At 50.1% G+C, this 16,856-nt stretch overlaps 1 protein-coding gene across 1 annotated transcript in view; it reads left to right on the plus strand.

The window, feature by feature from the left end:
* Nucleotides 1–2,601: 2,601 nt before the first annotated feature.
* LOC147684974 (uncharacterized) overlaps nucleotides 2,602–16,856 on the plus strand; it is a 36,366-nt gene continuing 22,111 nt past the window's right edge. Inside the window, exon 1 of the mRNA XM_086939744.1 lies at nucleotides 2,602–2,654. Coding sequence (XP_086795870.1) covers nucleotides 2,602–2,654 — 53 coding nt within the window. The remainder of the gene's footprint in view (nucleotides 2,655–16,856) is intronic.

A 16,856-nucleotide genomic window follows, 5' to 3' on the forward strand; every position in this document is an offset into this window, starting at 1 on the left:
GTAATACTGCGAGACTTTGTTCTAACCAAATGTATTGTATGTATTTACTAGTGCTTTGTAAATGTGTCTGATTGTAGATTTAATTCTATTTTAATATTGTCAATATTTTGTGTATGTTTGCTTTTATGAGTATACACTCGATTAAACACTTTTGAATTGAATTGCCATACCATATACTCTTAAGTGCATTATAATCCTCGTGGTTGAATGCTAACTTTGGTTTGGCTTTATCAAAACATGTCGTGTAAGGTGTCCAACGCTTTGGAATAGTACCCCCTCGCCAGTTCTGGCGACGGGGGTAGCATTCCACCCTTCTAGAGAGAGAAGACATGTTGTTCCCACTAAACCCGGTTAAAGTTAACCAGAGCCTCAGCATCACACAATGGATGCTGCTGCCACAGACACAAGTCTGACCTCCTGCTGCTGGGAGTCCTTCTAGCGAGGGAGGCTTGGACAATAGGTTTCCTGTCTTGGGAGGTGCTAGCACCACCCCAGACATGCCATAGTGTATTGGGGCAGGGAGGGCTGAATGAAATGAGACACTGCCTGGGGCACACAAGGTGTCCCATGCATAGCCCGGTTCAAACCAGTTGCTGGGGCACTCCAGCCCCAGCTCTGGCGCGAAACTGGACAAAGGGAAAGGGGTGTAACCACCCCCTTCCCTGGTCCCACCCATAGGAGGGACCTAGCAGGTAATCCAGCCCCTTAGATTAGTATATAGGTAGGAGCTGAGTCTAGAGACTTTAGATTTATCCTGACTGAAACTTGAAAAGAAACTCTGGACCTTCGACATTCTACTTGAAGATAGAAGACTGAAGAATCTCCCTTGTGGTCAAGGAGTGACCACCCTGTGCAAGCAGGCACCATCAAGCGATCAACGGTTTGCTTTGTCGTCGCTCCCGCCGAAGCCCGCACCCAGAGCCTGACAAGACTCGGACTTCCAGACTTCCTTCAGCCCGATCCACAGCCACAGCAAAGCTGAGACCCGTGGAGGCGACGAGAGATGAGAGACGTGGGACCGGCCATCTTGGAAAGCCAGCGAATTGCAACTTCTGAGGCACCCTCGAAGTTGTGCATTGGGGACTGAAAAGCCCCAGCCCCGAGCATCATCTGCACCAAAGACCAGCCCTCCACACTCCACGAGTGCCGCGTGGGGCCCTTTTGCATTTTCCTGCTCGACGCGTCTGTCCGGTCACTGGCCCGTTGGCTAGTGGCCTCTGTGACGGTGAACCTTTGAATTTCCACTGCTTGCCTGATTGCTCCAGGCTGGCCCTTGCTTCCCTGATAAGGAGAAGCCCATCAGACCTTGCTGGTCCGATCCAGAAGCCATCTTCGATTCCTGCGTGGGTTGCCTTAGCCAAGGCTTGTTGACTCCAGTCCGGAAGCCGACACCGCCGACAGCGAGATCCTTCGTGGGACAGTCCGTGCCCAGCTCCTAGTCATCGTTGTCACCTCCTGGTCCACGTGGCTGCAGAGACAAGCTTCACAACATCACCTGATTTCTTCGCGACATCGCCTGGTTCCTTCCTGGTCACTGGCTAGTGACCCAGACTCTGTCCCCTCTGCTTTCAGGTACTCTTCATCCTCGATCGGCCCTTGGATCCAACCGGACACTTCTCTCCTAGTTGCCTGCAGCATCTTTCGCCAAGGCTCCATAGGATTCAGTGATGAAATCCGACACACTTTGACACCTATGCACCCGCTTCCTGTGGGTGAGGTAACGCGAGTACTCCAGTGCTCCTGTGGGTATTAACTATCCTAGTGTCCCAGTTTTCAGTAGCTTCCTCCTAGTCCATCCGGAAGTGACCTAAAAGAACTAGTTTCCAATTCTTTTGTTCCCATTCTAACTCTATGGTAACTCGTTTGTATGTAAAGACACTGCACACGCCTCCCATGGGCCTCCTACTTCCTATCCTTTGGTAGTACAGTGTAGCCCCAGCGATTCCCAAGGCCCTAGGCCTATCCTTTGATCGTGACGTGGTTCTTATACCACTATTTTAGTATATGGTTTGAAGTGCCCCTAGGGTGCTACTGTATATTGTGCAACTTATTGTATGATAATTAAGTATCTTGTTATGTGCTTGTGCCTCTGACCTCTTAAAGATTTCAGAGGGGTTGTGTTAGAAATAAATACATCTATATTTTATACATAACCTGTGTGGTGTCCTTTCATCCTTTCATCTATACTACTATAATAAAGCAAGAACTTTGGACCTTTGAGGCGGGTAAACTCGGGAACCACAGCGCCAATCCACACACCCGATACATCATTGTAATCGTCAGGGTGTGCAGATGGACATAGTCTATATAAATAAAAAAAATATACGTTATTTAAAAAATTGACAATAAAAAAAAAGTAGCCCCTTGCAAGTAGCGCGGGCCGCGACCTGCGTGGTGACATCAGGAGCGCGGAGAGGAGCGGCGTAAAGGAGCAGAAGAGGAGCGGCAGACATCAGCGCGGGGAGGAGCGGCGAGGAGCGGCGGAGCGGTGAACTGAAGAGCAAGGGGGAGGAGCGGCGGCAGAGGTAAGGCTTCAGGGGACCCAGGGACAATGTCGGGGCGGGCGGGGGCCGAGCTTCTACTACGGGGGACCCAGGGACAATGTCGGGGTGGGCGGGGGCCCTGAAGACTCATTGCGAGGAGCGGCGGCTGAGGTAAGGCTCCAAGGGACCCAGGGACAATGTCGTCGGGGGCCTGGCTTCTACTCCGGGGGACCCACGGACAATGTCGGGGCGGGCGGGGGCCCTGAAGCCTCATTGCTTCCCGGACAAGGTTGGGACAGGCTATTAAAGCGGTTACATATGGTAAAACAGCTGGCTTCACATGCCCTCTTGAGTTTAGCCTAAGACTACTTTGTCCATGCTACCACTAGGATAGCTGGTCTATAAGGTTGACTTTACACGCATCACCATAAGGGTTGTTTGGACTGATACAGGGTGCCCACTAGAATAGTGGACATCACATATCAGGCCAACTTCTCACAACTACAACCATTTGACAATGCCCCCCAAGTCTCCATAACCACTGTCTCCTAGATTCATTTGGTTTTAGAGCGCCACTCAAGCCAGTTTAAGGTGTTAGAACACTTTACATCAAACATACGTTGCACGGAGACAATCAAACGTATATAAATCAGTGTATAGGATATGTTACATTTGGCAGGGTCCTACACGGTGTAGGAGTCACATGGCATCCATACTGGTAGGCGCTATAGTTTAAGAGTCCTTGGTCTCAAAAAGCACAAATTCAAAATTTAAAATGTAACACCATTGTTAGAGGTTTTGTTTAATATTAAGAATTGATTTCTACCCAAATGAACCCTTTTTGCAATATTAGGATGAGGAAAGACTGGGCAAAAAAACATGTAGCTGTAATATATTCCTTGCAGTTGACAGTTATTAGCCCACTGCTCTATAATAGGAATTTAACTTTTAAACTGCACATAACATAGGGGTCTCTCTGACAAAAGCGATAGCCTATTGACCTCTTTATATTATATGCACTTTGTGATGTGAATGGGACACGTTCTTTGCAGCAGGCATATTAACCTTCGCTATGATGAGTCAAAACTTCCACCACCAGACAAAGCTCAGGGCTGTCTCCAGGAAGAACATTAATTACTGGCGTTATGGTGACATTTTTAGGGCTTGTCCTTTCCTATTCTGTAGGAATAGGAAACGAGCCCTAATGCAGTCAACCCATTTCTTAAAGCCAAGGGCTATCAGAGGATTTTGGGAAGTGCACGCCGCCTCGTGCACGAGCTTGCCTGAGCCGTCTGCCTATCAGCCTGCCAGTTCTCCTCCCCTAATTATTCACTTCACTTGTGACTCCCCACATCAAAGCCTCAGCCTCCCTCCCTTGCCATTTGCTTCCTAACCAGCCTGCCTCCCATAATTGCATCAGACCCGACACTTCAAAGGAATGCGCCCTCCCCACTTTCACGGCCGTGCATTTCTCTTCCCCCCCTCCCCACAGCAATGCCAGGAGCTTGTTCTTCACTTTTTCTTGTTAGTACAGCCGTGTTTCCAGTCATGAATATTGTTACTGGGCCTTACGAGTATTAAAAGCCTTAATTATAACACACTTCTTTAATATACTTTAGATCCCTCATACGTGCCAAGTAATGTTGTCTGAAAGGTGTTTGTTTGGGGTGCTTGTGCATGTGGTTAGCCACAACCTTACCCCGAGGGTCATGGAAGTGCACTAGGCAGAGGAACAGATAACTTTGGGAGATACACATACAGTGGGGAGACTGAAAGGGAACAGTTGGATGAGAAACATATATTAGCTGGATAAACATGAGATTATAGAGGTCTTTTAGGGTAACGTTAGTATGCGCAGATCTCGCCATTTAAGGCAAATTAGGGAGCCTTCCACTCACCCATTAAGCTCTTCATGTAATAGAGTACTCTTTGGCTTTCTTAATGGTATCTCGAAAAATCCCTTTTTCATCAATGGCAACAGTGTTTATTGATTTTGAAATGCATTTTACATTGAACATGACATTATTTACGATGTAGTAATTTTGCATTATCCTTTCAAGATTTGCTAAGTATTTTGAAAAGAATACAATGTGAACGAGAAAAGAAATTGTGCCTGCAACAAACAACGTGTTGAATGTAATGCTTGCGTTAATCTCAGGCACTGGTGAGCACTGTGGCCTCAATCCAGTCCATCATTGTTGCTCATTATGTCACTACAAAAAAACCTGCGAAATGCAAATCAACCGTGAGCGTCTCCAGTAAGATTGTCAAACTTGATCTGCTCGGTCTGGCCCCCTCTTTAAAGGAACACCATAACCCCAGATTCGTTTCAGCCTACTTAGGCCAGAGAGGGAATAATAGCATGTGTGCTGCGACCCACGTCTGGGCATAATTGTCGCATTTAGGACATTAACTTCAACAAACAATACGATTATAGATGGAATACTTAAATTCCTCTCAGCCATTGGCGATCGCTTAGTTCACATTCCAGTCTATCACAAAAGTGAGTGACCATTCCTAAAAACGACCCCCTGTCGCCAGCGCTTCCCTCCCACTCGCTCACTCCCCTGGTCCTTTTGCGGCCGATTTTCGTTTCGCGGCCGCTATTGCTGCCGCTAATGTTTGTTTTTTTCGGAAGGTCATATCATCAGTTTGTAAACTCTGAATTGTCATTTGTCCCTTGGTTTTCTTTTCACCTTTTAAACATGAATTCAGTCTAATGTATTTTCAAGTGAAACCTACCCGCTTTTGAAACTGTTTCGCACGCAAATCTCCCGTTCTTCAAGTTTAAGGTAACAAGAAGTTCTGGCCGCTGTGGCGCAGAGTAATAATAGTGTCAGAGGTTTTTGGCATGGTGATCCTTGCTTGCCTCGTTTGTCACCATTTTGTTTTTACTAAGTTACTTCATCAATATAATTATACATGTTTGTTGTTTTGTCTATTGACAAGAACGTAATTTACAGCTTAAAAGATGGAAATCCTATTTTGAGGTCCCTCCCCTGTCTGGCACTCCCAGACTGACCCGTTTAACCTAATTCGTGAAAGCTTGACTCCGCATTTCATCATGCTGAGGTTGAAAAGCATCAGCACTCGAATGAGGTAATATCACCTATTGTTTCCAGTGCTTTAATTTAGTGCTCATAATTAACCATTATGGTATCTATATCTACTTACAACTAGCTTTTTCCTCGCTTGCCAATTTTTATTTCCAAGTTGTTAGAACCTGGGATGTCAGGTCACCTAGGGTAGCCTGGCCTAGGGCAAGACATGCAATTCTAGAGGCACAAGTGTGAAGGTTGCAAACCACCCAGCAGTAAATCCACGCAATAACACTCAAAAAGGACACTACACCAATTTGTTATGAAAATATGTACTGGTTTATAAAAATAATATCTCTGCTCTTTGGTTTCAAAATTTACACTTTAGGCATTTCAGTTTGTCATGGAAGCATTAACTACACTCTTAAGTGCTAAAACATATTAACAACCAGCATTTATAGTACATTACATTTAGTAAGACCTCTTAACCAACCCTGGCAGGTAACTCCTATACTTCAATAGCTCAGTTATGCATTTACTGTACTCTGCTTTACTCTACAGCATCTCTCATTACAGCATTACTTTAAAAGAGGCAAGATCAGCACTTATATTAGATCAGGTAAGCAATCCCCTTTACATGAATAACTCTACAATTCTCCTTCTTAACTTGTTACAGAGGAATTTGTTATAACCACTTAAATCAGCTTTCAATAAAGCCCTGTCAGGGATTCCTCATGGACTCTGCACTCCTGGAGACAGAGTCTCTGTTTACTCACTGGTAAAGTCTCAAGCTATGACACCAGTTTCTCATGTGGCAGTCACTTCCCCCACGTGTTTACCTCCTTACTTGTAACGGAGTATGCTGGAATCGTCTTGCGCCAGACACCAAGGGGGAATAGCAGAAGATGGGGCCAAGGAACCGAGGCTGGAAAGGCTCACTCGCCTCAGAGGACTCCTCTAAGCTTCCTCCCCTGCTCGGGCCGACTTCTCAGTGAGGCACTCGAGCGGAAGGCAACCAAGGCAGACACCACGATGCTCCCCAGGCCCCTACCGGGCCTCTAAACTCTCCCTCCCTGCTCGGGCCAGCTCTTCAGTGTGGCGCTCGAGCAGGAGGAAAAGGGCAGATCACTCGGCAAGCTGAGGAAGCCCCCGGCGCCTCTCCTCAGCGCTGGTCGGCGAAGACACTCCTCCAGCGGGCATGCGCGGTAGCGCTCGTGCTGGTGCTGCCTCCCACTGCGCCCGCTCGAAGGAAGGACGCTTCACTCCCGGGCCTGCTCACTTCTTTGCCCCTCCTTCCGGGGATAACTGCGTCAGACTGGGCATGCGCGAAGGCGCCTTCACTTTCCCCTGACAACCGGGGCGCTGCAGGCAACGCGTCTGAAGAGCGGTAGGGGCCCCCAGGGTCCCGCTCACGAAGGGAAGCCTCGCAAGGCTTCTCAGGCTCAGTGGATCCCGGGGAGGCGCTGTCACAGAGCGCGATCAGTGCCCCAGGGGTCCCGCTCACAGCCAAGGCGGCGCTGCCTCCGGGAAACCGGCACCCTTCACCCCTCGTCAGTTCCCAAGAAAATCAGGGGATCTGCTGACTGCACGTCCGGCCAGGATCTTCTGGGACACAGGGGCACAAGTCTTCCCCCACACCAAGGAAGGTAGGAACAGCGCTGGATCTCTTCTCACATCAGCTCCCACTTCCTAGCCCTACAAAGTCCTTTTACCACTCAACACTGAAGGGAGGCTGGTGTCAAGGGATGAGGGTTATTCTTTCAGAGTTCCTTCCACTGGGCAGAGGACTGCGCTCCACAGCGCCACAGTCTCCTTCTCCTGTTTACACCCCACTATTTTGAAGCTAGGGGTCAGTCAGGCACCCAGGGTCTCCCTTAAACATCCACAGCGGGGACAAGACAAGGATCCCAAAGGAGGAGTAGAGAAGTGGATTAATTAGGCTGCTTCCCAGTCCAGGAGATCAACCCTTTCACTAGTCTCCCCCCACCTTCCAGGATAGCCTGTCCTCCAGCTGACTCTCTCAGGTAGACAAAATGGCTGCCCAGCATTCCGCCTTATATAGGCTGACCCTCAGTGGTCCAGAGGGGACCAGAAGGTTCTGGAACGCCCTATACTAGTCTATGGGCAAGTTCTGGGTTTGGCAGTTAGGGCAGTTGGTAGCCACCATTTTGCGGTTCCAACTTTTCCTGTCAGAACAGACCTCTGGGCCTGAGGTGAAAAGCTATGAGGGGAAAAAGAACACCTATCCCCTTGACCAACACCTAGAAAAAGTTAGTGGACAAAAATTATTAAAGGTATGAGGGGCAAAAAGGGGACAAAATAAATAATAATTTGGAGGGACTACGCAAAAAGCCAGACAGGTCTAACACGCGTCCCCCCCAGCTGAAAGTGGGGAGAACTACCCAACCCCTTGGGAGTCCTCATCACTAAGGCGGAAATACCTGGAGAGACCATCTGCATTGGCGTGGTCCACTCCAGGCCGATGTTCCACCCGGAAGTCCATTCCCTGTAGGGAAATGGACCACCTCAACAGCTTGGGATTTTCCCCCTTCATTTGCATCAGCCAACGAAGGGGTCGGTGGTCAGTCTGAACCAGGAAGTGCGAGCCAAAGAGGTATGGCCGCAGCTTCTTCAGAGCCCACACCACCGCAATAGCTTCCCTCTCAATTGCACTCCACTTCTGTTCCCGGGGAAGCAGTCTCCTGGATAAGAAGACTACAGGCTGATCCAGGCCCTCTTCATTTAGTTGCGATAACACTGCCCCAATGCCATGTTCTGATGCATCTGTTTGGACAATGAACTCCTTGGAGAAGTCTGGGGCCTTCAGGACCGGTGCCGCACACATCGCCTGCTTCAATTTCTCAAAAGCTTGCTGACAAGCTCCCGTCCAAACTACCCGTTGAGGTTGTTTCTTTGAGGTGAGCTCTGTGAGGGGCGCTACAATAGTGCCATACCCCTTCACAAAGCGACAGTAGTAGCCTGTGAGGCCCAGGAAAGCTCGGACCTCAGTCTGTGTCTTGGGGGGTTCCCAGGCCATGATTGCCTCAATCTTCACCTGCAGGGGCTGCACAGTCCCCCTGCCCACCAAGTGTCCAAGGTACACAACCGACCCCTGCCCAATCTGGCATTTGCTGGCCTTGATTGTCAATCCAGCTTGTTTCAGGGCCTGGAGAACTGCTTGCAAATGCTGCAAATGGTCCTCCCAACTGGAGAAGTGTGGCTCAGGGGTTAGAGGCGGCAGACCCGGAAGCTGAGATCGGCCCTGGACCAGGGTTCAATTCCCCGCCTCGACGGGGCTTGGGCTCAATAATTCCACGGACTCGATAATTCTCGCTCCGGTGCCTACTCGACTCACGGGTTCACACTCTACGACTCTGGGCAATAGCTTGCTTAATCTCCACAACGGCCCCTCGCGGCGGGATGCCTGGCTTTCACCTTGTGGATACCCTTCCGGGGTTATCTCACAGGGAAATACCAGCACGGGTTCCCTAAGCAAGCGCTTAGATGCCTGCGATGTGGGTAATTTGCGCTATATAAATACATGTACATTTACATTTACATTTACTGCTACTGAAGACAGCAATGTCATCAAGGTAAGCAGCAGAGAAACTCTCCATTCCAGAGAGGACCTGGTTCACCAGCCGCTGAAATGTGGCAGGGGCATTTTTGAGCCCAAAGGGCATCACGCAAAACTGGATGTGTCCCTCAGGCGTGGAGAAGGCTGACCTTTCCTTTGCTCCATCTGTCAAGGAGATCTGCCAGTACCCCGAAGTGAGGTCAAAGGTACTCAGATATTGGGCAGCTCCTAGCCAGTCAATTAATTCATCCGCCCTAGAGATCGGATGAGCATCAGTCTTTGTGACTGAGTTCAGTCCTCGGTAATCCACACAGAACCTCAGTTCGGGTGTGGTTCCTGGTGGTGCGGCTTTTGGCACGAGCACCACCGGACTGGACCAAGGGCTGTTAGAAGGTTCAATAACTCCCAGCTCTAGCATCTTGGCAACCTCTCCATGGATGCTAGCCTTCACCTTGTCGGACAGCCGGTAGGTCTTTGACTTCACTGGTGGGCTGTCCCCTGTGTCCACATCATGGGTACACAGGTGAGTCCTTCCCGGGACAAGGGAGAACAACGTAGAGTACTGCTCCAGGACCTGGCGGCAGTCCTCCCGTTGCTCAGGAGTTAGAGTGGGAGAGAGAATCACTCTCTCCACTGACCCATCCTTCTCTTGAGACGAGAATAGATCTGGGAGAGGTTCGCTTTCCGCTTCCTCTTCCCCGTCAGTCACCATCATCAACATGACTTTGGGCCTCTCATGGTGGGGTTTGAGACGGTTGGCATGCAGCACCCGTAGGGGCTGTCGAGGGGTCTTAAGGTCCACCAGGTATGTGGCCTTACCCTTCTTCTCCAACACTTCAAAGTGACCTGTCCAGCGATCCTGGAGGGCACTAAGCTCTCCAGGCTCCATCACCCACACTTTCTGGCCAGGCTCCAATTCCACCTGGTGAGCATTGTGGTCATACCACTCTTTCATGACTGCCTGGCTGGCCTCCAAGTTGTCAGAAGCCTGCTTCCACAACTTCGCCATTTGGCTCCTGAAGGCCAGCATGTAGCTCACCACATCCTGGGGGGTTTCCTGGGAGACTTCTCCCAACCTTCCTTCACCAGGCTGAGAGGACCGCGTACAGGGTGCCCATACAGAAGTTCAAAGGGGCTGAAGCCCACTCCCTTCTGTGGCACTTCCCTGTAGGAAAAGAGCAAACAGGGTAGGAGGACGTCCCATTTCCTCCGCAGGCTTTCGGGCAGACTCCTGATCATGCCCTTCAAGGTTTTATTGAACCTCTCAACCAGTCCATTTGACTGGGGGTGATAAAGAGTGGTGAACCGGTAGGTCACTCCACACTCCTTCCACATTGCCCGCATGTAAGCTGACATGAAGTTGGTCCCCCTGTCGGACACAACTTCCTTGGGGAATCCCACTCGGGTAAAGATCCCCATTATGGCTCTAGCCACTACAGGTGCAGTGACTGTCCTCAGAGGAATTGCCTCTGGGTACCGTGTGGCATGATCCACCAGTACCAGGATAAACCTGTGACCAGCTGTTGTTGGTGGATCTAAAGGCCCTACAATGTCGATGCCCACCCTCTCAAAGGGTGTGCTAACGACTGGAAGTGGTTCCAGGGGAGCCTTTAGCTTCACCCCTGTTTTCCCACTGGCCTGGCAGGTTACACATGTCCGACAGTAAGTGTTGGACGCCACTTTCATCTGAGGCCAGTAAAAGTGGAGGACAAGACGTGCAAAGGTCTTGTCCTGGCCTAAGTGTCCTGCCAGGGGTATAGCATGAGCCAATCCAAAAGAAAGGCTCGGTATTGTTGCGGGACTACCAAGGCCCTTGACGAACCAGGTAAGGGTACCTTGGGTTCACTGTAGAGGAGTCCATCCTCCCAGTAAATATGGTAGTGTCCCGTAACATCACCTGCTGCTTGGGCTTCAGCCTGTCGCCTCAGTCCCTCAATGGTGGGGCACTCTCTCTGCCCCTTACAGAATTCCTCTCTGGTAGGACCTCCCTCCACATGTCACTCAGCAGGGATGGGTAAATCCTCCAGAGAGTCTACTTCCCCCTCCAAGGACTCCTGGTCCACCACCGCAGGTGGCCGATCTGTCACATGGGGTGTGGAAGCCGGAGCAGGCTCTCCCTGTCTCCGGGTCTGTCCCTTTTTAGCAGCGGGTTGGGCCATTGTTCCAGGCTCCAACCCAGGCGAACTCCCTCTCCGGGCAGTCGCAGACCGTGTGCTCACACAGGCCCAGTCAGGTGTACCCAGCATCGCAGAATGCGTCCGGTATTCCACCTCTCTCCAAGTGTTGTGTTCCATGTCATTGCCCAACAGACAATCGACTGGCACGGCAGGGCTTACGGCAACTCGAAGTGAACCTGCAACCCCCTCCCACTCAAAGGGAACCTCATCCACTGGATAGTGGCCCATTCTGCCGTCAGCCATCGCGGCGGGGTGGAGTACATTGGGAACCACCTGCTCTGAAGACACCAGTTGACTTCTCACCATAGTCATACTGGCTCCTGTATCTCTCAGAGCCTCCCCTCTCTGGCCATTGATGGTGACCCATTGCCCATACTTTGTAGTATTTGGGGGCACCTGGATCTTTGGAACCATCTCCCGCTCTCCCAGGGACACTAAGGTGACACCCGCCCACTCACCCCCCTTATCTAAGGGCAACTCCTCCCCGAGCGCTACACTAGCTACTCCCAGTGACTTTCCTCCGGTGGGAGGGGGTGGTCTCTTTGGGCATCTGACATCTCCCTTACAATGTCCAACACCACCACATTCAAAACAGTGGAGAACCCTTGGCTGCCGGCTTTGGCCAGGATTAGGGTTTCTGGGCGGGTTTGCCCTAGGGGTGAAACCTGCTCCCTTTCCTTGGAAATTATTTTGGGGACCTTTGGAGAACTCCTTCTTTTTATCTCCCCCCTCCTTCTTCTGGGGGGCACCCTTTCCGGCTTTTTGAGAATCCCCTCCAGTCCCCTTTGAGGACACCCGGGTACTTGCCCAGGTATCCGCCTCCTCTGCAAGCTTCCGGGGATTGGTCAGCTTGCTGTCCACCAGGTGTTGGCGCAGCTCGGGAAAACATTTCTCGAGGAGGTGTTCTTTCAAAAATAGGTTGTACAGCCCCTCATAATCCTTCACCTCGCTGCCCTTGACCCAACCCTCCAAAGCTTTCTTGGCGTAGTCTAAGAAATCTACCCAATTCTGGGTACTCAGTTTGTGACTTCCCCTGAATTTCTGTCTGTATCTTTCAGGGGTAAGTCCAAACTTCTTCACCAGTGCCACCTTCATTGTAGGGTAGTGGGTTTGCTCATCCTGCTCCAGAGCCAACAAGGTGTCCCTGCCAGCAGGTGGCATGTATTTATACAGCCCACCCCCCAGTGAGTTTCTAAGATCCCGTGAGCCCTTAAAGAAACTTCGTATGCGGCTAACCATTTGGCAATGTCATCGCCTGTGGTGTAACTGGCAATGACATCCTTGGGTAGATAGGGTCTGGGTTCCCTGGTATTCACCTTAGTTTCGCTGCCACCATTATCTGGATTGGGAGACCTTAGGGTTAAAGCTTGTAGGTCCATCTCTTTTATGGTTCGCTCATGGGCTAACCTCTTGTCCTCCCTTTCCATATCCATTCTAGCTAATTCCAACCTCATTCTCCTCTCCTCCTTCCTATCTTCTAGCTCGGCGTCAGTTAAACCCCTCTCTGAGACGCTGCTGCCCACCCTCGAAGGTGTCCTGGGACCTGTCAGCAGATTCCCCCCTCCAGCTTGGTACAACATTGCAGTCTCAAGGACAGTGTCCCTGTCACTCCCCTCTGTGTCCGGTTCCTCCCCTGAATGAGCTTCCACCCATGCCCTTATGCTTGTCAGCAACTCGCCTTTCCTGGCACCTTTTTAAAGAATACCCCCTGTTGCTGACACCATTCCTTGAGTTGGGTCACGGTGTAAGACTCTAGCTCTTCAAAATGTAATTCCATTTTTCACTATGGAATAAAATAAGCACACAGGAGAAAACCAAGAAGTGACCTGAGGATAACCTCCACCCACCACCAGAAACAAATTTGAAAAAAACAAAATTCAAATTAGGAGGGCCGCAAGGAGAAAACTCCTGGTGTAGGTCAGTGTATTGCGTTGAATTACTATTGAGTAGCTGCAACCAAGTCAGGATCCCACCGCTAGGCACCAATCTGTTAGAACCTGGGATGTCAGGTCACCTAGGGTAGCCTGGCCTAGGGCAAGACAAGACAATTCTAGAGGCACAAGTGTGAAGGTTGCAAACCACCCAGCAGTAAATCCACGCAATAACACTCAAAAAGGACACTACACCAATTTGTTATGAAAATATGTACTGGTTTATAAAAATAATATCTCTGCTCTTTGGTTTCAAAATTTACACTTTAGGCATTTCAGTTTGTCATGGAAGCATTAACTACACTCTTAAGTGCTAAAACATATTAACAACCAGCATTTATAGTACATTACATTTAGTAAGACCTCTTAACCAACCCTGGCAGGTAACTCCTATACTTCAATAGCTCAGTTATGCATTTACTGTACTCTGCTTTACTCTACAGCATCTCTCATTACAGCATTACTTTAAAAGAGGCAAGATCAGCACTTATATTAGATCAGGTAAGCAATCCCCTTTACATGAACAACTCTACAATTCTCCTTCTTAACTTGTTACAGAGGAATTGGTTATAACCACTTAAATCAGCTTTCAATAAAGCCCTGTCAGGGATTCCTCATGGACTCTGCACTCCTGGGGACAGAGTCTCTGTTTACTCACTGGTAAAGTCTCAAGCTATGACACCAGTTTCTCATGTGGCAGTCACTTCCCCCACGTGTTTACCTCCTTACTTGTAACGGAGTATGCTGGAATCGTCTTGCGCCAGACACCAAGGGGGAATAGCAGAAGATGGGGCCGAGGAACCGAGGCTGGAAAGGCTCACTCGCCTCAGAGGACTCCTCTAAGCTTCCTCCCCTGCTCGGGCTGACTTCTCAGTGAGGCACTCGAGCGGAAGGCAACCAAGGCAGACACAACGATGCTCCCCAGGCCCCTACCGGGCCTCTAAACTCTCCCTCCCTGCTCAGGCCAGCTCTTCAGTGTGGCGCTCGAGCAGGAGGAAAAGGGCAGATCACTCGGCAAGCTGAGGAAGCCCCTGGCGCCTCTCCTCAGCGCTGGTCGGCGAAGACACTCCTCCAGCGGGCATGCGCGGTAGCGCTCGTGCTGGTGCCGCCTCCCACTGAGCCCGCTCGAAGGAAGGACGCTTCACTCCCGGGCCTGCTCACTTCTTTGCCCCTCCTTCCGGGGATAACTGCGTCGGACTGGGAATGCGCAAAGGCGCCTTCACTTTCCCCTGACAACCGGGGCGCTGCAGGCAACGCGTCTGAAGCGCGGTAGGCGCCCCCGGGGTCCCGCTCACGAAGGGAAGCCTCGCAAGGCTTCTCAGGCTCAGTGTATCCCGGGGAGGCGCTGTCACAGAGCGCGATCAGTGCCCCAGGGGTCCCGCTCACAGCCAAGGCGGCGCTGCCTCCGGGAAACCGGCACCCTTCACCCCTCGTCAGTTCCCAAGAAAATCAGGGGATCTGCTGACTGCACGTCGGGCCAGGATCTTCTGGGACACAGGGGCACAAGTCTTCCCCCACACCCAGGAAGGTAGGAACAGCGCTGGATCTCTTCTCACATCAGCTCCCACTTCCTAGCCCTACAAAGTCCTTTTACCACTCAACACTGAAGGGAGGCTGGTGTCAAGGGATGAGGGTTATTCTTTCAGAGTTCCTTCCACTGGGCAGAGGACTGCGCTCCACAGCGCCACAGTCTCCTTCTCCTGTTTACACCCAACTATTTTGAAGCTAGGGGTCAGTCAGGCGCCCAGGGTCTCCCTTAAACATCCACAGCGGGGACAAGACAAGGATCCCAAAGGAGGAGTAGAGAAGTGGATTAATTAGGCTGCTTCCCAGTCCAGGAGATCAACCCTTTCACTAGTCTCCCCCCAGCTTCCAGGATAGCCTGTCCTCCAGCTGACTCTCTCAGGTAGACAAAATGGCTGCCCAGCATTCCGCCTTATATAGGCTGACCCTCAGTGGTCCAGAAGGGACCAGAAGGTTCTGGAACGCCCTATACTAGTCTATGGGCAAGTTCTGGGTTTGGCAGTTAGGGCAGTTGGTAGCCACCATTTTGTGGTTCCAACTTTTCCTGTCAGAACAGGCCTCTGGGCCTGAGGTGAAAAGCTATGAGGGGAAAAAGAACAGCTATCCCCTTGACCAACACCTAGAAAAAGTTAGTGGACAATAATTATTAAAGGTATGAGGGGCAAAAAGGGGACAAAATAAATAATAATTTGGAGGGACTACGCAAAAAGCCAGACAGGTCTAACACAAGTCAATGTTTTTCAACCCCTCATATAACAAGCATTGATAAGGTCAATAGGTCTGGCACTGGCTGCCGAGCTACCGACTTATTCAACCCTCACTTTATTTTGGTTAAGTATAGAAAAAACCTTTCAAGCTGTTCCCCCTACACAGATACACGTTTATGGGCAGACGGGTGGCCATCTTGCAATTTTTTTTGTTATAATTTGTTATGAAACCAAGAGATGTGCCGAGGCAGGGTGCACCCAAAGGTTTTCTGAGCTGCAACAGGCCCCTTACAATGTAAAACAAGCTTTGGAAACGCCAATAGGGTTAATGTCTGAATGGTGCCTGATGTCATGCACCTAGCTAAAGTCACACACTATCCAGTTGGAAATGGCATGGTGACCTGTGGAAACTATCTCATGCTGATTGAAAATAAAAAAGGCAAGTGAGAATGGAGTGCCTTCACATCTTGATTTCATTCACATTAGGAACAAGGTGTAGCTTTTATTTAATGGTAATTCACTGAACTGCTATTATTTGCGATGTTATTCGGGTTGCTGATAAATTGAGTCAACCATTCACCATCCTTGTGATCACTCAGCCATACATTCATGAATGCATATGCTCACTCTCACACTCATCCACTCATGGTAACACACTACTATTATATGGAGACGGATGGAGGGCTGAGTCAGAAACTCTGGGATTGAAATCGTTGATTTTGCAGGTTACCACATCATTGATACAGCAATACGTCAACCCACGGAGTTGGCTGTCCAGTTTTCACTCAGATCCACTAACCTTTCAGTGGGCATCGAGCCCACAGCATACCTGTCACACGACTGGCTCTACCCCAGCCCTGCTGGCCATTCAGATGCATGGACATTTCATCCTATCTCTAGATGTTCCCCTAGACTAGTCGCTGGCACGGGGACTCCTCATTTCAGCAGCCTTTCCGGAAACACACAAGCATTGAATTTGCCAGCTGCCACAACCTTTCCCGCGGCCGCCGTGCGGTTGTGTAGCGTTTTCTGCACAGCCTGCAATCAGCCAGGTCGCTTCACAGACCGAGGAAGAATCCCTGAGATTAGCATCTGTTTTATTGTACTGTGTTTTTTTTCTGAAGCGTTCAGAAATCTTAGCGCTTCCGTGTAACACTATTGCGTGTTGTTTAGTTTGCAAAAGAATCTGTGGAAATCGCAACTAGACGTAAATAACGCCCTCCTACTGGAAGATGCAAATCCTACATAACAAGAACGTAATACGAAGTGTTTTACAGTTGGCAAAAGGGTTCAGAAAATTACACGTGTCCCCGTTGTATTCCGATCATGGGCTTGACGGTCGTGGGTTCGAATGCCAGTATCACCCACTCTCTCTGCCGACTTCCGTAAATGACTTGCCTTTAAATATGGAAATAATGA

This window comes from Lissotriton vulgaris, chromosome 10, assembly GCF_964263255.1.
Source record: "Lissotriton vulgaris chromosome 10, aLisVul1.2, whole genome shotgun sequence".
In the NCBI taxonomy this organism is placed as follows: domain Eukaryota; kingdom Metazoa; phylum Chordata; class Amphibia; order Caudata; family Salamandridae; genus Lissotriton; species Lissotriton vulgaris.